Raw genomic sequence first — 27,136 nt, 5'->3', positions numbered from 1 at the left:
TTTCCACACATCTTATATTAAATCATATACAATCATAATAAAATATGTTAAAATCACTGCCATTTCCAGTGAGATTGTCAGCAAAGACAGGAAGCAACATTTGAGAAATGCTATTAAATCATTTCAATATGAGAGACAACCTGAGGCAGTGAGGTCAGATGCTTTCCTGATTGTTTTTTCTGATTATCTGTCGTAGTCTCAGTCACTGGTTAAGTCTTCGTACTGATCTGGTGGTTGTAGTGGACAGGTTCATCTGAGTCATGGCTGCAAAAGACATGCACATTCATTATGAACGTCCAATAAATACATTACCATCTGTATCAATGTTTGTAAAAGAGACTCATATTATCTGGATGATTTACAAAAAACAATAGATATCTGTGTTTGCAGCTCACCTGAGAAGTTAAGCTCATAGCCAAAGCTCTTTGTGGTAAATTTCATAGTGCCTGACGGGTATTGTTGGTAGTGGAGCTCAATATCCTGACTGGAAACACTACATTTTCCCTACAGAGAGGAGCAACACAACATTAATGGAAAAAAACACATAAGGGTCAGGTTTGAAATATATGTGTGTCTACACAGTCATTTTGTGCAAAAATGCATTTATAAGTTCATCCGAAGCTCATATAAGGCTAATAAATGGATAGTAGCTAAGTTGATTTCTGCCACATTTCTAGTGATATTACCATCAAATTCCCTCTTTGTGTTTCCTCAGACAGTGTTTCCCTGTTGAGCTGCAGTGGAAGTATAGTAACAAATGGAGGAATTTGGCAGTAATAAGACTGTGACCTTGAAAGAAATCTACTTGATTTGACTCATTTGGACAGCTGAAGCTTCATATTAGTTCCTGATAAACTTTTACATGCATCTTGTCACAGAAGGAGGACGGTAGATTTTGGCCTCCATCACTTATATTGTAAGTGCATTATGAAGGGATCTTCTCTATGGCCATCTATCTATGGCAAGAAAAATGTATGTCAGTGTTCATTTGGGCATATGAGTGTTGTTTGAAGACAGACTGAACCTGCCCTTAAAGCAGTGTATATTTATATTTTATGTCCTCTCAAGCATTGTGTGTTTGAGTGCATTTTATGATTATAGGATGTTACTTGGATGTTAGCTCAATGAGTAACATATCCTCTTTTGGATTAAAACATATTTATTACACTTTTTTTATAACGTCTAAATTATTTACAATATCTACAGGTATGTATTCATGAACAGAAGAGAGTTATGTCTTACATTAGAATAATCTTTCCATTTTCCATTGATATCTTTGAACTGCCAACGTGCCGATGTACCTGATCTGAAGAAGAGAATAATGTGAGAAAAACATTTACAGAACCATTCACTGCATCTTGCAAACACTCTCATACTAAATTATTCCCCTGACCTGCCGTTCTGTTCACTACCACAGTCTGCAGTCCTCCTCACTGCTCTTGTAGTCCCGATTTGGTTGTTGATTTGACACATTCCTAATATAAACCAGTGTAGAGAGAATTTTAGTGCCACTTAAAACTCCTGTTACATTACATTGCATTACAGTAAGACAAGAGCAGCTGTATTTTTATATAGGTACATATGCAAGCATTACTTGAAAAATCCAGTGTATAGGTGAATCTATTGATCCTGAATGGTAGCTGGGCACGCGGGTTCTGCTGGTATTGTGCTTCAATATCAGCGCTGTCAAATGCACAAATCTGCAAACATGCAAACAAGTTTAAACAAATCCATGTTACAGAGGAAACATTATCATGAAGTTATTCTCAATTTGACCACCAGATGTCACTGCTTACTCTCACATATAATGAGAAAAAAAAGAATGAAAGTATACTAAAAAAAAAGGAGATGATAAAAATGACCAGTATTAACTTTATTTTGGAAGTTTTGACAGTTAACTTCTGACTCAAGCTACCTGAAATTGCTGGATGCCCAACTTACATATGCTTGATACTCTGTCCATTGACCCTCCTCTCCCATGTACTCCCACTTATAGCCTCCATCAGTGAGCTGAGGGGAGGAAGCTGTTGGAATAACTATGGAGGAGGAAAGGCTGCAAAGACATGAAGAGAACATCATGCATGTTCACACTTATGTACAGGAGCTTCCTGTGACTCCTGTTTAAATCAGAGCTTTCAATTTCCTTCCTGCTGTCACACATCTACATTTTATACTATGCTAAACTCTAGCTTCAATTCAGTTTGTGTGACAATGTGCCTGTCTGTATACAGGAAAGAAACATGTTTAAGCAAAAGTATGAATCTTAAAGAAGAAAAGTCTTACCTCACTGTTTTGGAAGTGAATTTTGGACGTCTGCGGACATTCCTGTGTAGGCCTGTGATGCAGTTTGTTTGGGTCATGGCTGCAGAGTAAATTAGTTAAAACTGAGTGACACGTATATCAAAAACACTGAGCACACATAAGCAAACAACAGAAATATAACATACTGGAGAAGTCAAGTCTGTAGCTTGTAGAGCCCACTATGAAGTTAAAGGTTCCCCGAGGGTTTAGAGAAAACTGGTACTCCACATCTTTACTGGTGACTGAGGAGGCCAGCTTACCCAAGCCCTGAAGAAGAGGAGGGAAGATGATAGGGAACAGAGTGAAGTTTTAATTGTTTGTGTTACTGTATGTTGAGCAAGAAGAAATAAAAGATATGAAGGAAACCTATACCAAAAACCTATCTCCTCACCTGGGATCCATATTCACGCCACAGCTTGTCATCTCTGAAGTACCATCCTATGTCCTCAGTCTGGCCTGGAGCTAGAAAGCTTAGTCTCTGAACCTTTTGGGCTGCATTCAGCGTCTGCATTTTATCAAAGTCTATGAACACTTGCCCATTGGTAGTGTTGATTTTGATTCCTTTAGCTCCAGGTTGGCAGTAGTGGGTCTCAATCACATGGTCGTTGTTAATCGATGTCCACTGATGTCCATTTAACAGCTGCCACTCGTAATGTTTCTCATTTTCTGTAAAATAGAACAACAGGGTATTGTATCATGCTGTTATTGTTTTATGATTGATCTGTTATCTAGGCTATTGACAAACATGATAGCCAGTAATAGAAACACACCCAGGTTCACTATCTGGTACACTATCTGGTCTGTAAATGTATTTAGAGAAATCAGACTAGAAAAGAGTATATTAAAAGCTGATATATTCAGATGGCATCTTAACCTGAGAAAGCTGCTTTACCTAAACATAGGCCTAACTTTCACTGGGCAGACGACTGAGTTTGTCCCATGGTGATGTATTCCTGTACAATATGTCAGAAGGACTTTTATTAACTTTCACTTTCAGTTCTCAGGCATTTCTTGGAAATGGGACACCAAATAAAACCAGAACAGGTTCTATGTGAATTATTAAAGAAGTATTGGCTGCCATTTGTGTTTTGTTAGATGATAGACTTTAATATTAATAACACTAATTGCACTAAACACATGTTGTGGCACCTTCACTTTATTGGCCACTAATGTAGGAAGTGTCATCCAGATATATTAGCCTATTCTTTGTAATTTAACATCTGAGTAAACGATTGTGTTCTTCTCATACAGTTAAGCGGCTGATTGGTTACAGCAGGGATACAGTCGATGGGAGCACACAGAATATTCAAAACCACCTTCAAATGGGGACAGGTGCACTTCCTGGTCTGTCAATGTATTTACAGAAATCTGACTAGAAAAGCAGACATAGAAAGCTAAGGTATTCAGATGGCATCTTAACCTGAGGGAGATGTTTTTCTCCAAACACAGGCCTAACTTTCTATGGGCAGGTGAGTTAGTATGGCCCAGGTTTATTCATATAAAGTGGATTAGGATAATGTGGGACACGTTTTGCAATTCTGACTTGTTCACCATGTTTACATACAGTGTGAATCATTGTATCAACACCTAATATCATTATGAAATCCCTGAGATGTTTCCTTGTTAAATCAGAAGACAGATAGATATTGTACTCAAAAGGAAAATGGCACATATATTAATATTTCTTGTGTCAAATCATTTCAGAATTAGTAGATTTTATAATCTGGGACACTATTTGTTTAGGTTTAGAAACACTTTGGTTTATACAAAGCAGCCTTATGTGCCAAAACTTATGTGCCAAAACTTTCTGAAATGTGTGTTTCGCTTTCTGCATCAGATTGTTGAAAAAAATGGTAGCCTGTATGTTCGCATGTGTAGCCTAATGTTAAACAATACAGTTTACATTATACTAGTTAGCTTTAGAATAACTGAATAGAAAAAGTTGTCCCACATTAGTCAATGTCACACATTATCCTAATCCACCCTACATTAACAACAACGATCATTATCATTATTATTATTATCATTATTAATACAATAGGCTATGTCCAATTAGAATCACTCATTTAAAAAACATCTTGAAATTTAGACATCTAGTAGACAACTTGTTGTTCTATGAGTTATAAATCCTTATCAATAGCAATCAGCTGAAAGGCTCAAAGTGTCTATGACATACTGTAACAACAGGGATTTAAAGACTTTACATACCTGGAGTCTCCTCCCAGTAACTCATCTTGTCTTAATGTTCCTTTAAATCATAGCAACAAATACAAATAGATTACGAAGACAGTTTAGAGTATTATCGGTAGACAAGTCTGTGAAACTTATAGCACAAAGTCACAAGGAGGAAATGTTTTGTAGACTTACCGTACTCCCGTTAAAAGTACACTGCAAAGACAGCGCTGATTAAACAAACAGAAAGAGAGTGTTATTTCATTTAAGGGAGGCTTTGATTAAATGTTTACACAGTTTCATTAAATCGCCTTTACTTACTCTCACACTCAGACACCGACGTAAAGATACATTAGACTTGTCAGCAAGGCTGTTGTTTAACTTTCACTTTCATTTCTCGGGGATTTCTTGAAACTGGACACCAAATTAAACCTGAACAGGCTCAGTGTGTATTTTTAAACAGGATTGGCTACTGGATATGATTTGGTAGACGATAGACTTTAATATTTACAGTTTGATAACAGTGATAAACACATGTTGAGGCACCTTCACTTTATTGGACTAGAAGTTTCGTCCATATTAAACTATGTTTTGTAATTGAATTAGGCCTATGTGTCTAATATTTGTGTTCTTCACATACAGTTAAGTGGCTGATTGGTTACAGCAGGGATATGTGGATGAATCAGCACATAGAAAATTCAAGCCCCCCTTCACCTGTTGTAAGACATGAAATAAATTATCTGTTTACATGATATGATCATTTGTGTATTGCATGGTTTTAGCCATTTGTTTATGTTATATAGCAGGGGCGGATCTAAGAGTTGACACGATTATCAAGAGCTTCCAGAGTCAGGGCCTATTTTATTGGATGGTTCAGATGCTCAGAATTTAATTTTACTACATTATACATTAAACTAGGGGCCATTCTAGGATCAGACCTTTAGGGGGGGGGTCAGCTCCTGGTGAGAAGTTGACATACAATGCTTTGCAAGTGTTCAAATCCCCTACTAAATTACTAATTTCACAATGCAAATTACAACAAGAAATATTAATACACAGTAGAGTGGTTTATAGGCCTATACTTATTTTTAAATGCTACTGTACTGTACTGTAACAGCTGCAAGATATAGCTGAATAGTAGGCCCTCTGTATTTTTTTTCTATGGATAAAAGCATTTCAAAAACATCCCCCCTCTGCTTTTTTTTTAGCACAGAGAAATCTTACCCTGCAGCAGATAAATGTGAACAGTTTCAAACAAAAAACAATAACCAAACATGTTTTTGAGTCGCTTTAAAATGAAAAAGGCAAAAATGTATGAACTTCACCAAAGTGTTGAAATCATGTCACATTTCGACAAGTGATAGATTTTTGTCTTTAATTATTTTTCTTCAGATTTCCATTACAGAGAAGTAAATAGGATCCCAGCTCAGTGCAGATAACGCAGGTCAGTTCCTTATCAGAATACATTAGTATGACACAAAATAAGACCTATGATTGGACCTCCAACTTGAGTCAAAATGATCAAAGTGAAGAATTATGCATCTACAATCACAATTATTTTAATATCAGAATTTAAACACCTGAGTTACCGGTTTCAAAAGTATGTCATTCAAAACACCTGTGCAAAGGCAGCATAGTAAATGGCTTTGAATATGCACTTTGTGTGGTTTGGCAATGTGTGTGTTACACGAATACAACCATTATTATGTCTAATCATTTTAGCAGTATTAGTCTATTTCTGTTGCACCATAAATGATTTGCATAGTTCTGGTATGGCAGTGTGCAGTAAGTCATATGTCAACAATTCAAACTGATATTTCGAGAAAACAAAACAAAACAAAACAGTACAATACAGTACAGTACAATATCTGAGTGCATAGTTAGTTGGCAGTATTTGCATAGTTTTAATAAACATTAATGGCTTTTGATATAAACCCTATGAAAACCAACTCAACAGGATAATTGAATAGCACCATGTATTCCCCTCTAATGTAAACACTATGTTTGATTTCCCATAAAGAGGCCAATTATCAGCAAAACCTATTGAAAGCTACCAATGAAAAGTGTTCTCTTTAACAAATACAATAAATGAATCTCTGATTAAAGCATAGAGTACGGTATTGCACAATCGTCTTCCTGAAGTCTTTGGCGTCCTCTTTACTACCCTCTCCTACACACGTCTGATCCTGCGTGAATGATTGGTCTTCAAGTTGGTTTGGATCATCGCTGTGGAAAATAAAACAGATCTTAGTGTTCCTTGTGGTGTTTCTAAATAGTTCTTAAGTAAATTACAGCATATTATAGCCAAGATTCTTTATTAGTTGTTCAGTGTATTTTTTCAAACCATACATTTCCCAGGAGATGGAAAAAACTATATCATTTGGCTCTAATAATAGCTGTATAGGGATAATGTTTCTGGTACCCATCCAATTGATTAATTAAAGGAATAATTTGAAATTTTAGGGATTATGCTCATGTGCTTTCTTTGAGAAAGGTAAACAAGAAGCTTGATATCATTCCAGTCTGTATGCTAAATATATAGTTACAGTCAGCAGACAGTCCAGGGATCAAATCTGCCAAACTGAACATCTAAACTCACTAATTAAACTGTTATCTCCTTAATTTAATGCATGCAAAGTGTAAAAACAAGCTATGGTTTTAAGGGTGGTTATATTGTATTTCCCCATGGTTTCAGTCTTTACGCTGAACTAAGCTAAGCAAAGCTAAGCTAAGTGGCTGCTTGCTGAACATATTTACCTTACAAATATGAGAGTCGTAGTATATTCTCATCTAATTCCTGGCAAAAAACCAAGCATACTTCCAAAAATGTGAAACTAAATTCTAAGTATAACAATAGTATTTTTAGCCAGTGCAGAGCAGGTGTGCAGAACATACAAAAAGGGAAATTTAGTTTACAGACTAGCATACAATTCAACATGTTGGAAGGATAACATCTCCAGTAATAAGTATTATTTCACAGGGTTTAAATAGAGCAGTTCTTTCAAGGAAATTCCTCTGCCGTGACTTTAAACTCACCACAACTAACTGAACTATAATAGTAATCTCTATTTAAGTTAGTTCTGAATTGTATTGTTATGTCTAGACAACTTAGGTATTGAAAAATAAAAAACGTATTTAAAACACAACTCAACCTCCAAAGTCCAGCTGGTAGGATTGTCCCTTCACTTGGAAGATCATTGTGCCTTGTGGGTTTTGCTGGTACTTCCTGTCAATGTCATCGCTGGTTACTGAGCATTCAGTATTAGTTCTTTTCTGTTGAAACAAGGCCATCATATTATGAAAATGCTGAGATGTATAACAGCACTATTATTCAGAGATGAATAAATCTTCTCAAACTCCATTTTGCAGATAAATTACCCTGTGTTTGAAGGTGTGCCACTTTCCACTGTCTCCCTCAAACTGCCATTGTGGTGTGGTGCCCACCTGAAGGCTCTGTAAACCTTGTGCTGTTTGAGAAACTCTGTCAAACAGAAACATGATGGCAAATGACTTGAAGGAATAGTTTGACATCTTGAAAAATACATTCATTGATAGAGTGGTATCGATCATCTCATTCAACTCTTGGGAAAGACAACAATTATCAAATTACTCCCTTAAAATGATGTGAACATTATTGATCCTAGTGGGAAAATAGTCTTTTAGCTGCTGACATCCTCCAGTGGGATGCAGTGTCTATTTCAGCAATGTTTGCATAGTTCTTATCAATTTGGCAAACAAATATCCTAAAATTCAAACTCACGCTGCTCCTGCTTGTTGTTGATACTGTGGACGACGAGTAACTTTCCTCTTTCCCTTTTGACCCACCTGTCGCATTTCTAACAAACAACAAAGAGGGAAGAATCAAGTTGGTATGTAAAATTCAGTTGGACAGGGGTTATAAAAATTAGCAATATGTATTGTTTTTGCGACAATACTACACCTTTGAATCTAATCTCAAAGGTTTCAGCACCCTTGTTGAAAGTATAAGAGCTTGATGGGTTACTCTGGAACTTCTGCTCTATGTCAGCGCTCTTCACAGGACTGGGGTTCCCCTTTGCATCCTGTCAGAACAAGTTAAAAAAGAGTCATTAGTAAAATTTGTAATGGAGATTAAAGAAGTAAATATTTTCAAAGCTGTACATTTAAAATTGAAACAGCAAGCAATATGGGAATTGGGGTCAGCCATCTACCTTCTCTCCATACTTGATCCACTTTCGACTCAAGGTACAGTACCAAATCCACACATTGTTACCATCATCCAAACGTCTAACCCTCAGTCTCTTTCCATACACCTTCATCCTGTTAAAATCTATACTCACTGCCCTACAAAAAAGTGAGAGAAAAAAACCAACCAGGTCATTCCTTGCTCGTATTCATACAATAATCAAGTAATCAAGTTTTTTTCTTTTTAGTGCTTACCCATATGGTGTGTTGTAGATTTTAATGCTTTTGGTGTGGGGCAGGCTGTACTGGGCCTCAATGATGTGATTATTCTCAATATCCGCCCAGCCACCTCCATCATTCAGCTGCCACTGGTAGCTTCGGCCATCAGTAAGCTTTACGTCTAATTAAAAAAACATAATATTTACTTATGATAACAATTAAATTGAGTAAGATAAAAGATTTAACAAACTTAAAGACTTTTGTTTTTTCAAAAAAGCCTGGATGAACTTTCAGTGAATGCAGTGGAACATTTAGTAACTAAAATGGCAAATGTTTTCTCAGAAGGTGGAGGAGACCAATACTAGCAATAGTTTTATTGTTGCTGAGTAGACAGAATTAACAGTTGTAGAATTACAATATGGTGAAATGCAAACCAACTGATACCCTACCTGTAGATGTTGACTCGTCTAAAGCCCTGTTGCTTCCACCAGAGGCAGCTCTTTCACCTCTGAGGTGGTTCAGCGTACAGTTGGATCCATTGCGGCAGTTTCCTTTCAGGGCGTACTTGCAAACGTGCAGGTAAGGGCACCTGTCACCACTCCGACACTTACCACTTCTGTTGTAATACCTGCAAGGCACCCTCTGCACACATAGATAAAACTTAGAATAAAGATACAGAATTTTTTTTTTCCATCACTGGAGAGATAAATATTTTGTGTAAAGACTGGGTGAAAGTGGGTTCATTCTCCACTTTAGCATCTTCTCTATCCAGAAACACACCTGATTTTCCTGATCATCCCAACCCTCCAGTTCATCCTGATCGTCCTGATCATCGGATTCTTCTTCTGAAGATTCATCACTGCCCAATTGGTCACTCTCATAAAAATCGTCAGATGCTGAAAAAAAGGCACAAAACCAAAAGAGACAAAGTTTAACACATATCATATGTTTAGATGTTTGGTGGACACTTAATGATGATGGAAGTGGTCATATCTTTAAATGTAAACTTAAAACATACCTCTTTAATCTGGCTTTTGATAAAGAATGATTTTATTTACATTATTTACCTTATTTCAATCACTTATTTTATTGTATTCATGTTGTAAATGTATTCAATCTTTATTATTAATAGTAGTATGTATTAGTATGTGCCGAGTTGGATCGAAATTACATATAGGTGACAAAGACAGGGTAGAAATCAATAACTGTACTTCCCACCACCATGACCACAAAAACACACCTTGGTTCTTAAATAATTGAAATAAGCATACACAGTGTAAGTGCTAAATATGTGTCATGGCCTTTCATGGGCATAATCCTGCAGAGATTGTTATATCTTTGTAGCATTCCTATAATAATATCTAGGCAGGGCTGCTATTTATATTGAACTACTTCCATTTGTTTCAATGCTTGTCAATGATATTGGTTCTATTAGGACTCATAAACAAATATTTTAATCCTCCTGTATTGATATAATTATAAATATAATATATTATAAGACATTGTCAGGTAAACTACCTGTATATCTCCAGCCTTTTATCCTATCATATCAGCGACTATAGCAATAAATCTACTAATCAGACTATTTTATATGACTCAGTGACCTTAGAAGCACTCTTTGAATAACTTTAAAAGACCTTTTAGAAACTGCTCTGGAGAAAACATGTTGCTGATTTATATAACCTTAACCCATGACTTGAGGTGGACAGTGTTATGGATTTTGATTGTATGTCCTGTAGGCCTCTCTTGTCTTACTCTTCTCCTTTAGTAGTTTGTATGTATTGTATGTTTTCTATTATGTGAAATTGTTTTTCTTTAACGTGAAACTGCTTATCCAGTCATCTTGACTAGGACTCATACATCTTAATAGGGACTTTGCAGGCTAAATAAAATTTGAATATACTGCCCCCTACTGGATAAAACGATCACATGCAGTATATGGCCATGATCTATAAACTAAAAGACAATCTACATTAAAGTTGGGTACTAAACGTGAACACATTGAATAATCTTCAATTGAATGTGTAAATTGGAATTAAAGGGTAAAGCATGATTTTTTTTCAGGTTATAGTTTAATATATGACTTGTGGGAGCTCCATAAACGAAACTGAAACTTAATGTGGTATTTTTTTTAGATAAATCTGTTTACTATGACTATGTTCAGAACTGCGTTACTCCCAATTGTTGTGGTTTTCCAACCCTAATGACACATATTAGTTACCCTATTGTGTTCTGGTTTGATTTCATGACTCATAGAAATATAAGTAGCCCCAACACCTACTGCTTTTTAAATGATGGCAGATTACTTACGCCGAAAAAAAGCTCATGTAGTTTGACAGCAAAAACAGTTAAACTCACCCATCATACAAATAAACAACAGACATATCAATCAATTACACAACAACCCAACAACTGTGCCGATTAATACGAGTAAACAACAAACTACAATAATGTTTAAAGGTTACCCACCGGAGGCAGACGCCATTCTGCAGTTTGAACTCTTTATTATGGCAGTTTCGTTTTCATTTCTCCACATTAATAACAAAACGTTCACACCCATGTTGGTCGAGAGGATGGTCCTGCTGTGGTACACCAGAGCCCACATAACTACAGACTGAAGTGTTATATCACCCAATTAATTATTAGCCTATAGACATTACATCTAATTTAAAAAAACTTTTTTTCTATAAGTCACTACTGCACATCTTTTAATAGTTGTATTTTAATTGATTTTATCTTGTTTTCGTTCTATTTTTTTTGTATAGTTACATTTGGTATGTACTATTATTATTATTGTTGTTTTTATTCTTATAATAATAACATTAATGTTTTTATTTCTTTCCTCTTTTTCCTTTTTATCTTCTGTTCTTTTTTAAAATGAAAACATGGCTCTATTGTATGAAAGGTGCTATACAAATACATTTATTCTTCTTCTCATTCTTCTTCTTCTTACTACTACTACTACTACTACTATTACTACTACTAATAAATAATAATAATAATATGCTGATTAAACTAAAAACCACTAACATCAGTAAAAATTGTCTAACTCTTGTGGCTGTGAATAACTCATTTTACTGCTGTCAAAATACTAATCAATGAGAAACTAAACTGTCACATAATATAATCTTTGTAGGCTATAAAATTATTATTTTATTTTCTACAATAACAGGTGATGTAGAGTGTGAGGGGTCTGCAGTGATTTTTCCTTTCCATAATACCTTCTATCTTCCCTGGTATTATGTTCTAGTGATGTCATGTTATAAATAAAGTCCATTAGAGGAAAGAAAACCCACCAGAAATTAAATATGTCTCAGAAAAACTATTTTGTGTTGTGCTAAAGCTCCACCGCCTCCTCCGCTCCAACAGGTGGCGGTGAAGCACTCTGCAGCTTTTCCGATTAAATTACACAAAGAAGAAGTTAGGGTCCCTCTGAAGGAGGAACAGTCTTCTCCTACGAAGTGCACTTCAGAGATAGAGTGACACGAAGAGAGGACAGCTGAAAAACATGGACTATCAGGATCACGCCTACACCAGCACTACATATGACAAATTCAACCCCGTGGAGTTCACTTATAAAAGTAAGTATAGGTGACAGGAAACGTTTAAGTCAAGCTGGCCACATGCATATGGAGTTAGCTTTGGTACGTTACCTACAGTAGCAAGGGCTCCACTGTGAAAGTACCCAATAAGCTCCTTTCAATTAAAGAAAATGGGCTCAGCTGAAGTCACTGAAGCTCTGCATGTTAAATGTAGGTTTGTTTGTTTAATGAAGTTAAATAATCACATGTAATAAACATAAACAACAGGTGCAATATATTGCTACCAAACTGTTAAAACAAAGTTTGTTTTCTAATCAGAAAGATGTAATCCAATAAAAAAGGAGTCCCAGTATTTGGTTCATTTTTCTTAATCATTAAAAGGGAATTAAAATGAAAAGTGGCGGTCATAATTAGCTGAAATACAGTTTGTACACTGAATAATAACCAGAATCCTGTTAAATTTACTGTATTTTTTTTTTTAGAGGGATTGGAAAATTGTGGACTGATATTTTTAAACTCTACATTTTCAGCATCTCTCATGCAGTAATCTGTAACTAATCTTGTTTCTTTTTTTGTCTCTTACAGTGAGTTCCAAGGAAACGGAAGATTTTGTGAAGCTGAGGATTTCAAATAATTCGCTCTTCTCTGGAAGAAGAAATACTTCTATGTGGGCATGGAGGTGTGCTGGCAAGTTAAAGCTGTTGGAGACATCAGTGTGTAAACATGGGAAAGGTTTAAGTAGATGCAGGAAGTATGTGGGGTGTAGTGATAGGATATTCTGCACTGAGATTTTTCTTTGCATTGTAAGTTCCACTGCGTTTTACACTAAAGCCAGACTTAGACTACAGAGTTTTAAAATCCTGACCGATTTTGAAATTTGGTTGCATCACACACATAAGGAGAAACTTCACAGATGTTCTTCTCACTCATCTCAAACATGCACTTCACACACTACAGGATGTTATAAAGATTATCAGCTAGGGGGAGCAATACACTACCTCACACCATACAAAGGGGAAGCAGATGTAAACAAAATGGAGACTGACATAGTGCAACAATTTGCTTCAGTAAAGTTATGATGTCTTGTAAAACACGTTAGGTTCTTGCCACATATCAACAAGCACTTCCATCTACTTGTAGACTTGTCTCTCTCACTAATTATTTTGGTGCCATTCGGAAAGTGACACCTCTCACATTACCAGATAATCTGGGCTGAACATCAGAACCAGCCAGGATCCCAAACCAGATTTTTCATTTGATTCTTGGGAGGGGTTGAATTGGAGATAAATTGGCCCAAAACTCGTCTAGTCTTAGACTGGCTTAAGAGAGTCCATACTTTTTTCCCCCTTCCTACCTTTCATTAAGACATTTTGCTCAACATGTTCCAGTGGTGAACTCGATAATATATTTCCTGACTGTTTTGTCTTTACTATGTCTTTCCACTGTGTCCTCCAGCAGTGATAATAATTTCTCTTTGAGAGTCTTTGGTTTCATTATTTTAAACAAATTGAAATGGAAAACATAGTGTTATATTAAGTCAAGTCAACTTTATTACGAAGAAAAATATTCTGCATTGAAGCAATTCAGAGTGCTTTACAGAGAAAAGCACAGATTACATGTGGAAACCACTGAGATGCTTATATTTTCAGGGCCATCCTAAAACATATGGACTTACAACACAAGATGACCCATAGCCAAGCATCCAAAAAATGGGAAAACATGAAGAAGAGATACAAGGTACTATATTTTATGTCACAAAGATATACGAAGCATTTTGACAGATTTTTCTCTTGACTTGTTGACCTCTCCCTGTCCTCTCAGGAGCTTAAGAGCCCTCCAGAAGGGGTAAAAGTCTTCCCTGAAATGTGGCCTCATTTCACTCTGATGGATAATGCCATGGAAGGTCGGTTGGAAGGCAGTGCCCCTATCCTCAAGGCCTTCCCCAGTGCAAAAAACAACAGTGAATTCATCTCCAAACCCAAGAGGAGGAGGGTATCCATGGTAATATCCTCACCTACAACTTCGGTAGCAGGCGGGCCAGAAAGTGAGGTTTCACCAAATGGAGATGGGAAAGTGGGAGAGGAGACAGTGAAGGAGGGAAGCCTGGAGATAGATCGCATTATGCAAGACGTGGAGGACGAGAGGAACACGATGGACAGTGAAAGACAGGCAATGGAAAGGGAGAAACGGGTGATGGAAAGGGAGCAGCTGGTACTGCAAAGGGAAAGAGCGGTGCTGGATAGGGAGGTCGCAGCTCTGGACCGAGACCGAGCCTTGCTGGAGAGAGAGAGGGCAATGTTAGAGAGAGAAAAGGCAGTGATGGACAGAGAGAGGGCAATGGTGGAAAAGGACAAAGATACTCTGAGCAGGGACCGGCTGGCTCTTGAGCGAGAGAAAACCAGGATGGAGAGACTTTCTGCATCTAAAGAAAGGTTGGAGGAGGTTACAGAAGATGGCAGCGAGGTGAAAGACTTAGATATTGTGGACAGAAAGAAGCGGTTTCTCAACTTGTTTGAAAAACTTATTGAACATTTTTGAGAGTATCTTTCCAATTTCCTTTTGTAAATACTTTGTGAGTAGTTTTATCAAAAAAACAAACATTCTTGCTCATGTGCAGTTCAGTTTGCAGAAATATGTCTGTTCAGTTCCCTTCTTTGCTGCGATTCACAATACAGTACTTCACCTATAGGTTGTCAATAAAAACGTTCAGCCACTCCTTGTTCGGAGAGGTCTTCAAAAAAAACTTTATTCACTTGTGGTTATTCCATACAGAGCACACAATAGCAAGCTATTAGCATTATTCTTAACCCCATCCACAATCACCAACCCCCCCCTCCCAAATCACACAATCGTCTTTAATTGATTGACTTTAGACATTTGTCTTTGGTATAAGCTATTTGTGCATGGTTAACACATCAATTTTTGAAATGTAATATACCAAATATTGCAGTTCATGTTAAAAAAAAACTTTTTTTTCAGAATATATATTTTTATATTACAGTACAGACTTTACAACAAATGATTGTGTTTAAATGCGTCTTTTATTGCATTAGATACTCAATATACCTTTCATTAAGCTCCAGCTTCAATAAGTTTATGCTAGTATACATTTCCAAGAGTGTTAGATTTGTCATTAATATTATTAATATTATTATTTTTTATTTTTTACAAAACAAACATATTTAAACAATATTACTGGTTGTTTTTGCCAGTTTTGAACAGACACTTATCAGAAACATACATGTCATTTGAGGGGTTTTTTCAATTATTTGATTTCTTCACCTATTGTTTACTCTTAATCAAGTTGCGGAACAGTTGGGCTTTTGAGAGAGTTCTTGTGTGTGTGTGTGTGTGTGTGTGTGTGTGTACATATGTTTTGGCGGATGTGACAGTGACCATTTCAGTGTGAACAGGAGGAAAATGAAGTAGAACAGTGTATATGTGCTTGATCACCAGAATCCATTTGTGGGTGTTTATGAAACTTAAGTATCCACACAGAGTATCTGCACTATATATATAAAAATATATATCAGCAGCATGTATGACAGTTAAAATATGTAACTTACTGATTGTTTGAAATGAGGAGTGAATGAATGGTATGTGTGTCTGCATGTGTGGTCTTGTGTGTCAATATGTACAAAAATGTGTGCATGTGGTTGTATTCATGGGAGTCAGTGTGCAAGAGTGTAGGTATGTATCTGTGTGGTTAAATGAGATCCCCGATGGGTATGCGGGGCAGGCAGATGTATGCCTGTGGGGTCCTGCTGAGGTTGATGGGGTTGCCGTCCAGACGGATGTCCTCCAGTGCGTTCCTGATGTAATTGAAATCTCTCAGGTTGCAGAACGTGTCCTCGTGCATCATTTGAATATTGTTACGCTACAATGGGAGATAGAGAAGGATGCGTAATGAGAAATCCTCTCAGGATCACATTTTTCTAAAGTCATTTAATTTATTTATTTCCTGAAAGTGCACAACAATTACAAGACCCTCATTCTCCAGAATGGGACTTGGTGCTCAGAATCTAGTCTTTTTTTAGCCATGCTGGTAGCGTTATGGTCTGCAGAGGATGGATCCCACTGTGATGAATTTTCATCTAGCACCACCATCAAATCAGATTTTGAATCAAAATTTCAACCAATGCCATGGTTTATAACTAAATACCTGCAAAACTAATGATAATAGCCTACTCTAGTTAGCATACTAACATACTAAACTAAGATGGTGAAAATGGTAAACATACTTTCTTAATTAGCAAATTTAGCAAATTTCACATTCTGACATTAGCATTTAGCTCAAAGCTTTATTGTGTCTGTCTGCGTTCACGGCTATAATCATATCACTCTCAAGTTACTGAATTTCCCTTTTGTTCTGAGCTACTCAACAACAGAACCTTAAATCCCAGAGTAAGGTTTTGTGCAATTTTTGATAAAACTATACAGGCTTGTTAAGCTCAGAATAAAAAATTTACAATCTATCCAGTCAGATATAAAATGTCAAACGTTTTTTGAAACTCAATCTTTCAACCCTTAACTATTAAGTTATTTGTCATATTTTTATAAATGTTGTTGAAACATAAACCAAAATAGATTCAGACCGATTCAGATTCAATAATGGGATTCAATACCTATATCAGGATTTCAAAAAATGCAAACCCCAACCCTATTTCATAGTTTTTGTTGACAGAAATACATCTCTAAATTAATGAGCATGAAAGGAGCCATGTGGGCTTCCTGTAGCTTCTGCACAGACTAAATAGAAGAAAAGGAGTTCTCATTTGAGTTAACTACCTAATAGCCCCGCACACTCACGGTCGACCCACATAGGGGTTTTCACGTATTTTGCCTGATTACACTCCTTGTCAGGACCATGTGGGTGTGTATGCTACATGGACATTTTCCTGGCACTCTTATTTATTTTGTTGCACCTTTTTGGGTAGGAGAAGTTACTGCTTTATCATTCTCATTGGCTTGTGAAGTTGGAGGACCTCAGTATAGCTTTATAGATTTCAGTATAGCTATACTCGACTTCAAGCTCCAGATTGCCTTTTCAGTTGATTCATTTTTTTTCCGCCATTGCCTTTCTTCATGTCAACTTGTTAGAACTACAAATATTTTTAACTCCAACACTGAGAGCCTGCCCTGTACTTTGAACACATCACTTTCAATCTTGATCATTAGCCAGAGCAGGTACCTGTAGGTGTAGAGATCGCAGGCTGTCTGGTAGAGGCACAGGGATGTAGTCAATGTGGTTGTCTGTTAGGTACAGGTACAGCAGGGCAGTCATATCCTGGATATAAAGAGAGAAAGATACATTTAGTTGTTGGCCTACTAGATAATGTCACAGATGCTAAGGTATTCCCAACCAATGTTAAGGTTGTCTTCACTATACAAGAAGAGATGCTAATAACAAACACACAATATTTCCATCAGTCCATTTCAGTTCCACAAGGTTTTATATTTTTGTCAATAATCTGTAGTATAAGTAGGTTGCCAATATTACTCTGGGAGTGTATAGAGGTAAAACAAAAGTGGTGTGCAATCCAGTATAACAAGCAGTCAGTGTTTAAGAGTAGATATACGTACTTTAAACGCCTCTTTGTGAATACCCTTGCTACCAATGTTGTTGTGGCTGGCATCGATCAGGGTCATGGTCTCCGGGAGAGCAGGCAGCTGTGAGATGTGATTTTCTCGAATTACCAGCTCCTCCAACTCAGGTAGACCCAAAAATGCGTTTTCATCGATGGACGTTATCTCATTGGCGGTTAAGTCGATCCTCTTAAGCTTGTCTGGAAGGACAAAAACAAATTCTGAGATAATGCTCTCTGTGGTCACTGACAGCTCATGCTAACATCAGCTAAAGAAAACGGTGTGACTTAATGCATTACATTCTCTTTTACATTTATGGAAACATACTCATGGAAGCAAAGTCAGACTTGTTGATCTTGGTGATTCTGTTGTAGCGGGCATAGAAGTGAGTGGTGTCTTTGGGGAGAGGTGGTACACTGTCCAGCTTCAAGTCATCACAGTAGACCGAACCACCAAGGCATGTGCACAGCAAGCAAGTGGGCATACCTGGAGAACATGGATAAGAAAAAGAGGAAAATGGAGAATGGGAGTGGGAAGGGATAAAATATGGAAAAATAAGTGATAGAATATATTTCAGAGAACAGTTGGTACCATGTGGAATTATCCTTATATACACCAAAGACCCAAAAGGTTCTAATCCACAGGGCAAAGTCGATTTCACAAAAACAAAAACAAAAAAATAGGTGTCATTTCCCTGCAAGTGTGTGTTGCGCACAGCCTAGGAAATAAATGTTCCAAAAGGAAGATAGTTTTATCATACTTCTCTGAATTCAGTGCCGACAATACTGACCTCGCCTATCAACGTCAGGCTCATCAGGCTTGTCGTTCTCATCAGGCTCTGGCAGGTCAGAGCTCCCTGACTCATCTACACCGCCAGTAACCTCCTTAAAGGTTTCTGGTGTGGGTGGAAGCAGCCCCTCCTCTTGTTAGAGACAAGATTAGGTGTTAGGTTAGATCAACATAGACATGGAACACGAAGTCTGGCAATCAGCAGGCCACTGTTTGCCGCAGTGATAAGTTACAAATATTAGCAGTGTTACCCAAGTGTTTGTGGCATTTAACTGATGAATGAAAGTTAAATGTAAATGGCTTTTTGGGGTTAATAAAATTAAATGATTTGCTGGATGGTTACAAACAATATTCTTGTTAGTAAAGAATGAAAAAAACAAAAAACAAAAAAAACAGCCTTTTTTGGAGAGGATTTTTTGAGTTTCAGTTGCTAATAGGCACATAATTATAGTGGATTTGGTATCTATCTATCCATCTATCTATCTATCTATCTATCTATCTATCTATATATATATATATATACATATATATAGTAGAGTTACTATCCCTTTTCTGCAGGCAAGGTGCCGGTGCTGAAGCCAGTTCCTGCAATAAATCTTGAACCATTCTAAGCACGTCCATTTCCAAAACATTCTTGTCCAGCTAAATGTTCCTTGCTTGCAGTCTGCTATCCTTTTTTCCTCCATTGCTACTTTTCTTTGTACCACCACCTACTGTCAGTTAGTACAATAGCCTTAAACCTGTGGCAGTAATGTGTACATGATACAAATTAAACTGGGACCCACTTGTAAAAACAATGCTCCGTAATGCTAGCAGAGGTAAAAAAATAAATAAATCAAAACAAAACTCCACAGGGTACCTTTTAAAGCGTCTGATCTAATCAAGTAAGCCATGATGTGAAGGGCGGGGAAGAGAAAACCAATGCTACCAAAGTTCTACATCAATATATTGGAAGAGGTGGACAAAACTGACAAAAAAGGGTCAATTTGTGAGAAGATTCAATGCCTTCCTGTTCCAGCACCGGCACCAGTACCGGCATCTTCATCAAAAGTAATTACTTTTTGGTGTTTGTTTTGGTGCATGACATATAGACTTTACCCTGCTCTTAACATATCTCACACAAGTCTAGGTTTAATACTGACCTTTATCAACGTCAGGGACCAGGGTTATGTCAGGGACCTCGGCGTCTCCAGAAACAGAGATGCCAGAAGTCCCTGACTCTCCGGAGCCTGATAAGTCTCCAGAGGCTCCAATATCCCCTGAGGCCCCTGAGATTCCTGAAGCTCCTGAGAACTCCCCAGAAGCACCCGATGCCTCATGGGGTATAGTGTCGGGAATGAGGGGCAGCTCCTCCTCTTGTTAGAGCCAAGGGGTGGGGTTAGGAGACATGAGGTTAGGAAGGTGAAGGGTAGGATGGACAATCAACCCATTAACCAATCAATCACTCTCACATTTCAGATGAGACAGCAGGTTAGGAGGACAATGGTTATGAGTAACACAAATACAACGGGACACAGTAAATTGTTACATTACAAGGGAAAAAGTCCACATTTAACCACATTTAAGAAGGACACAGTTAAATGGAATTACTGTAAGATGATTTGACATTAATCAGGTCAAGAAAGACGGATCAAGAAGTAGTATCACCACAAGCTTTAAGCTGTTCTTTTAAAGTACTAACCTCCAGATATCAATGTTATCCCTGAGACCCCAGACTCATCAGAGTCTCCAGAAACCCCAGAGCTTCCAGAGGCCCCAGAGATCTGGAGATCTCCAGAGAACCCAGAACCAAACTGGTCCCCAGACCCTCCAGAGCCCAGGGGGAGTTCAATAGAAATCCCAGATCCTCCAGAGCCAAAGTCCCCAGAAGTCGCAGATCCCATAGTATCCCCAGATCCAGAAAGATCCCCAGATCCAGAAAGATCCCCAGATCCCCAGAGGTCCCCTGATATCAAGAGATCTCCAGATACCAAGAACTCCCCAGATCCCCCCGAGATGTGGAGTTCCTCAGAAACTCCAGAGATAAGGACAATGTCACCAGAACCCCCAGAGGCACTGGAGACCAGTAGGTCTCCTGAGCCTCCAGACCCAGAAACCCCAGAAGCTCCTGAAGCCCCAGACCCTACGGAGCTCCCAAAATCCCCGGAGACATGAAGGATGTCAATGGGCGTCAGACGCAGCTCCACCTCTTGTTAGAGACAAGATTAGGTATTAATAGACAGACAGATGAACATGAAATGGATCATTAATTAGGTTTGTAGGTTATGAGTTCACAAACATAATTAGGTTAAATAGTAGGTGACAAATGGACACAATGACTGAACAGGACACATTTAACCAATACCTGCTAGTTAAATGGAATACATGCAAAGACAAAAGATGATTGTTGCAGACAATGAGTTTTGAGGACAGATTAGTGGATCTCTGTTTTGGATGGTGATGATTATGGCTGCTTTCACAACTCCATAGGTCCAAGGAAGAGCAAAGCCCTCCCCCTTAAACCGAGTGAACTTTGGATATCAGGCGACTCTATGTGAATGGGTGTACAGACTCAAATGTGTGTGCTTTTTCAGACCTTTCTGTGTGTTTGGGCCCATGAGAACCCCAGATCCCCCTGAACCCTGAGGGATGAGCTGGGGTTTTAGGGGCAACTCTTCCTCCTCCTCTTCTTGTTCTTCCAATGAAGCCTCGGGTACAGGATAGTTATAATCAGGTGGGGCCAGTGTTCCAATCTCTATCTGAGGGAAAGACAGCAGCAGTGAGTCAAAAATGTCAAAAAGGTTTAACTTCAGTAGTCAAAAAAATAATATAATAAAAAACAATGAAATTATGTTCTTCTAAACATGAAATAAAAAGCAGTTTAAGCCATTGGTCATCATTAGCAGACTGGTAATACTCAAAGTATGCACTTTCAATTCTATTTGTGCATTTCCTCTCCTAAATTAGTTGACATGACCAGTGATGCCTAACAAAGGAATTAACTGAAAGCTTCCTTAAAACAGTTTTAAGAATGTAATTAATGCAATGTTCTTGGAGACACATTTATTAATGCAGAACGTTAGGCACATGCTGAATCATACAGGGAAACAGAAGAGCTGCAAACTCTGTACAGCTACATCTGCACCACAAACTTGCAAACAAACAAAACACTATTAAACTGCATTTTTATGGATTTGTGGAAGCTGGTGATATTTCCTACAGTGGATATCTGACAGTTCACTGAAAGGTTAATTGGCAAAATGCTGTATAGTTTTTTATGAGACAGACATTTCCATTTTTATGCATTATGTTGACAGTCAGGGTATTTCGTGCATTTCAGTAAGCAAATCCCGAAGAGTACATCTCTTCTTATGTGAAAATATGTCACCAACTGTCATTTCAACACTGGCAATGTGTAAAAAGTTGCAAAGAACTTAACATTTTAATACACTAATCTCACAGTCTGTTACATTTAGACTGGCTGACCACTTTATCTCAACATACATTATGTATTCAAATTGCAAAAAACCCAATTGCAATAGGCTATATGTCACATTAGATTCACTGTGGCCAGAAACTACTGACAATATTTATATTCGATTATAGTAATAACAGCTCAGACATCCTTATTGGTATGTTAATATTCCATTTGTTATTTATCCCATCTCAAGCAAAGGCATGAAAGTTCACATATTACACCATTTTCAACTATTCTCTCTACATGTTTTATTTGTCAGTGTGATATGGTGTTTAACTGAAGGGTGCATGAACTTTGTGCTTTGTGTCAATGAGACATCTAATATTGTGTATGGGTTTAATATTGTTGTCATTTAGTACCCAGTAAATTTATGACATTAAGAATTAACAACAGCTCAAAACATTGTCCTTATTAAATATGTTAAATGGTGCATGGTGGTCAAATCTGTTCTGGGACCATTTGACTCATCAAATTCTGTCTTCATCCTTCATCTGTCTCTCTTTAATGTGGATGCTTAAAAGAAAAAGTCAAAATGCCAAAAAGGAAATCAAACAAACAAGAACTGAGAAACTATAATTAGAGATGACACAGTTTAACAGCTGCACCACAGAGCTAAGAACTGTTATAGGAGCAGCACAGACTCCACCACTAGATGGTAGCAAAGTGTTCAAATTTACCTATCAATAGATGTAGATAGCAATGAAACTGTTACTGAAGGACATTTTAGTGTAGACACACCAGGTAGTAACAAAAGTGATAAACATTTTCACCTGACCAAAAGCACATTCTGAAAGTATCAGTGTTGATGAAATGTCATTGCATAACATCAAATAGCCTATACAAAAACACAGTGATGGATGTCTTGCCATCATAATAAGTACCACAGACTACAAAAGTTCCACCTGGTTGACCTCAACTTCTATCTGGTTTCAAAATATTAAAATACTCTATAAACAAAGTTTTAGCACCTTTGTTTATCAAATAGGCCAGCATTGATGTAAGTAAGCATTATGTTCAGCAATAAATTAAAGGACAACTCTACCAAAACAACAAAGCTTTATGAATTACAGTGCATGTGGCACCTTCATTAAAAGCTTCAGGTTTATCCATCTGGTGATATAATTGTATTTACAGTGATTGATGTCCCTCTTTGATCTTTTGGAGTTTTATCAAACCTGCAGTTTTGTCATTCTCCAGACGAGGGCGATGAACCCCCACACACTGCCACAGGTAATACCTGACACTGTCTCACGCCCAACAAGGCTGACTCAAGGCTCCAAAAAGGGAATGGTCCTTGTGGAACCAAGACACACATGGTAACTGCAAGAATCCATATTTTAGTCTTTTCAACCCATTTCAACCACATGCATATCAATACAATAAAGTCAAACTGAGTTATGCCTTAAGGTGATAGGTTACCAGAAATATAACTAAATAAAAGAGCCATGCAGAGACATAAAATGCAGCAGTGAAGAGATGTCCAACATTGAAAGTTACATTTTAAAGCTTGGCAGAGACACAGTTTTGGGATACAACAAGGTAGGTCTTTGAAAAGTCTTGCACAGAGTTAGCTCGCTGCAGCTCTCCCCTTCATTTCCCCCTTTCCCCAAAGCAAACATATACACCCGAGGGGAAAGAAGAGGCGAAAGGCTGGCAACCAGAAATACAGAAAAAAAAATTGCATGGGAATACACATTGCACAGGGACAGACGTTGAATGTGAACATCAAGTCAAAGCCAAATGTTATGTTGCTGCTTTACTATGCAGTGTATCAATCAGTAGATGCATTCAGCAAGGTAAGAGAAGAAAGTTCCTGCTACAAAACGTGTAGAGTAATTTAAGGGTCTTTAACTGATGAGTTTTTCCAAAATAGTGATTCACTGATTGCATCTTTTACAATATGCAAAACAACAGCCTGATTTGCCAAACTATTCATGTGCCACGGATGGTTGCAGTTGCACCAGGACATCACCCAACCACATTAGGCATGATTCATTCCCCTATACAGCACATACAGAGTCAAATTAATTCAAATAGAGCGTTGAATCCCATGAAAAGCCTGAAAAGTTTTCCACCCTGGATGCTCCGTGCTACACACTTTACTCCACTGAATACTATAGCTTGTTGTGGATAGCTAAAAGGACAAAACCAGGCAAAATTGCCCCTTTTGTCTGTTTAGTATCTGCAACACAGTTGAATGATCCCTTCAAAAAGCACAACAAGCCTAAAGGGACAAATGAGGGCATGATCATGTGTTTTGCACAGTGATTGTGAGAATAAGATTATTTAACATATTAATACCAAGATTTTGATACTAACTATTTCTTAGCATTTGATAACTTGACAAAAGTTTGAGAAAAAATTATTTTCTATACAGTATATTACACAGGTGTATGTTTTTTGTCCATTCCCTATTCAAAAACAGCACAAAAATTGATAGACCAAGTGAATGTCTTCATCAAACTAATCTTTGTAACTAAGTTGGTGATTAAAATGTTTGCAGAGATTTTTAAATGCAGCAGAATGAAGACATTTTGCTTGGATAACTTTGTAGATGAGCGTTTTCGCAAAAGAGACAAGCCCTGAGGAAAAGATAAATACCAAAAGCTGGATGTGGAAAGTAAAGACTCAGCATTCCAGAGGCATGGAGCTCATCATCGGTTAATTTCTCCCCTGACATCTGATGTGTGTGAATAAAATCTGTTTAATCTTCTGCGTTCTTAAGGAACCAGTCTATCAGAAGATCTATCCCTCTCACCTTTCACTGTATTGTCAACAAAACAAAATGACATATCCTTGCAATATGTTATTTCTCAACACTGCAATTATGAGTCAAAACTTTGTGATAGTTCACTTCAGACACCAATTGTACTGTTTCTCCTTTCCTCCCATAAACTGCCACAACATCTTATGTAATGTGCTGTGCCATATCCAGTCTTGTTAAACAGCAAAATATTATCAAAGCCATTCCCCTGCAACACATTACAACTTTCCCACACTAAGCACTGTTGTGTGTAATACTCATTTATAAAGCCTTTGCACATCAGAATACAATCATTTTGATTTAGACAAAAACTGTGGTTGTCCCTTTTTGCAACAGTGGACGACAAAATAATTAAATGCAGCCACACTGCATAATATTGTTGGTTCTGCAACATCTTTTCATATCTTCTAAATCTGGACTGGATTGTGGCATAGGTCTTAGATAACACCAGTGGTGTGAATGCAATCCACATCAGGTTTAACTTGAGTCCCTGGCTCAGAGAATATCCAGTGTAAAACAATTCGCCTCGTGCCATCTTGACATTGCCTTGGACTAATTTCCTTGGTTAAAAAAATAAATAAAATTGGCTTGCCCTCCCAGCACGCCTTACAGGCTGGCCACATCACAGTCAACTTGAGCTGATTTAAACTGCTCTTGGAATCCATCTTTCCTGGTAGTAGCCATTTCTTTCTCTGTTCTCTGCCCATATTTTAAAAGCTGCTGTGCAGGGCAGAATCTTAGTAGAATGAGACCAGAACTCAGCCCTGAAAGGCACAGCTGTCCTTGAGTTTTCTTTGATTTGCAGGTCATTCACTGTGGCCAGCAAAAGACTTAACAGCAGCTGCCTAGCAGGTCAACCTCACAGGTCAATGACAACCACTTGCCAAAGCTTTATGAAGAGAATACTGTGTATGGGTGTGACAAAATAGACAGACAATGCTCCACCTGCAACATGCAGTAGTATGCATTGCTGTTTCTTGGATTTTTCCTCTTGAAATTCCATAGCTGAAAATGTATAACCTTGATCAATGTAAGTACAAATTAAAGCACGCAAGGGGAATGTTAAAACTAAATAATGTAAAAAAAACATTCCACTGCTGTGTGATTAAAAGTTATAGCTGGTTATATATTCCTCCATTTTGCAGGAAAATAAAACATATGTCTATCACTGGGGCATAAATATTGCCAGATTTCACAGCTAAAACTGCTACAGATGCAGATGGATTCAGGCTGTGGAAGATTTTGGGGCATGTAACTCAAAATGGTGGCTGGCCAAGGTATGAAATATTTTGGCCACAGTAGTGCATAGAGTTGGAGAGCTAATTTGTCCATTTTCCAAACATCCCTTGTTGGTATCAGCAGGACGCCCATCTGCTCCATGAACCTTGTGACCTTCAATCAGAAGTGGCCAATTCACCGATATTCCACAGTTACAACTGAACTTTGTGAAACCTGAAGAAAAGCAAGACTATGTGTGATTGTAGCTGCCTGTATTCTTTCAAAGTCAGTTGTAAATCATCAGCAAGAGTAACCTGCCAAGACCCATCACACCAAAAGTAACTCAACAATGAATCCCTAATTACTTCAAGATCACCAAAATGAAATGCTCTTTAAAGAAGACATGTATTCACAATCACTGCCAATTAAAATTGATGAACCACAAACTGTAACTACATATCCATCAAGAGGTGAATTATTAAAATACTGTACATTAAAACTATTATAAATGCCAGTGATGAAATAGCAAACTATAACCATTTTACTTTTTAAAAACTGTTGGAACTGTATGATTAAATGCAGAGTATTAGCATATTTTTCACTCTTAACTTTTATGTCTACGTAGACAAAAAGGGACCTCATGGTGTCCAGTATTACGGAAAATCAATGAATAAAAACTTGCTTTGTCATCTATTAGAAAAACATTTTCCTTGCTGAAGCACCCTTACAGTTTCTTACCTGAGGATCATCAATTGTCAGCTCATCTTCATAGTCATAGATATCCTGGTTCTCTGAATTTAGATTGTCTCGGTCCACATCATAGTTGGCACTGTCGTATGTGTCCAAGTCCACTTGTCGGGAAAATCTGGGGCTGGCCACCACCGCTTTGAGGACGAAGAGCCCCAACACGAGCCGCACAAGCAT

At 37.6% G+C, this 27,136-nt stretch overlaps 4 protein-coding genes across 4 annotated transcripts; 1 reads left to right on the top strand and 3 right to left on the bottom strand.

Annotated features, from left to right (window-relative positions):
- Positions 1 to 145: 145 nt before the first annotated feature.
- On the bottom strand, positions 146 to 4,840 carry si:ch211-244b2.3 (uncharacterized protein LOC557230 homolog). The gene is made up of 12 exons (XM_053314189.1): positions 4,795 to 4,840; positions 4,669 to 4,703; positions 4,510 to 4,549; positions 2,693 to 2,967; positions 2,448 to 2,568; positions 2,284 to 2,362; positions 1,942 to 2,053; positions 1,595 to 1,700; positions 1,394 to 1,475; positions 1,243 to 1,306; positions 396 to 504; positions 146 to 264 (listed from the first exon to the last, which is right to left on the bottom strand). The coding sequence occupies exons 3-12, from the start codon at positions 4,532 to 4,534 to the stop codon at positions 203 to 205; spliced, it is 1,035 nt and encodes a 344-aa protein (XP_053170164.1). The 5' UTR covers positions 4,535 to 4,549; positions 4,669 to 4,703; positions 4,795 to 4,840; the 3' UTR covers positions 146 to 202.
- Positions 4,841 to 5,851: 1,011 nt separating this feature from the next.
- On the bottom strand, positions 5,852 to 11,371 carry si:ch211-244b2.4 (uncharacterized protein LOC541512 homolog). The gene is made up of 10 exons (XM_053314188.1): positions 11,326 to 11,371; positions 9,637 to 9,752; positions 9,306 to 9,498; positions 8,893 to 9,037; positions 8,664 to 8,796; positions 8,414 to 8,534; positions 8,234 to 8,309; positions 7,852 to 7,954; positions 7,626 to 7,746; positions 5,852 to 6,699 (listed from the first exon to the last, which is right to left on the bottom strand). Exons 1-10 carry the CDS (start codon positions 11,339 to 11,341, stop codon positions 6,644 to 6,646), a joined length of 1,080 nt encoding a protein of 359 aa, XP_053170163.1. The 5' UTR covers positions 11,342 to 11,371; the 3' UTR covers positions 5,852 to 6,643.
- Positions 11,372 to 12,297: 926 nt separating this feature from the next.
- On the top strand, positions 12,298 to 15,027 carry si:dkeyp-38g8.5 (uncharacterized protein LOC568385 homolog). The gene is made up of 4 exons (XM_053314191.1): positions 12,298 to 12,437; positions 12,984 to 13,077; positions 14,048 to 14,135; positions 14,220 to 15,027. Exons 1-4 carry the CDS (start codon positions 12,365 to 12,367, stop codon positions 14,934 to 14,936), a joined length of 972 nt encoding a protein of 323 aa, XP_053170166.1. The 5' UTR covers positions 12,298 to 12,364; the 3' UTR covers positions 14,937 to 15,027.
- A 1,077-nt stretch (positions 15,028 to 16,104) lies between these two features.
- LOC128353098 (uncharacterized) lies at positions 16,105 to 27,136 on the bottom strand. The gene is made up of 9 exons (XM_053313787.1): positions 26,951 to 27,136; positions 21,349 to 21,511; positions 20,455 to 20,961; positions 19,916 to 20,128; positions 18,775 to 18,906; positions 18,312 to 18,470; positions 17,982 to 18,184; positions 17,590 to 17,685; positions 16,105 to 16,275 (listed from the first exon to the last, which is right to left on the bottom strand). The coding sequence occupies exons 1-9, from the start codon at positions 27,134 to 27,136 to the stop codon at positions 16,105 to 16,107; spliced, it is 1,830 nt and encodes a 609-aa protein (XP_053169762.1).

The sequence above is a fragment of the Scomber japonicus genome, chromosome 23, assembly GCF_027409825.1.
Source record: "Scomber japonicus isolate fScoJap1 chromosome 23, fScoJap1.pri, whole genome shotgun sequence".
Lineage (NCBI taxonomy): Eukaryota > Metazoa > Chordata > Actinopteri > Scombriformes > Scombridae > Scomber > Scomber japonicus.
This window is presented reverse-complemented; position numbering and strand designations above follow the sequence as displayed.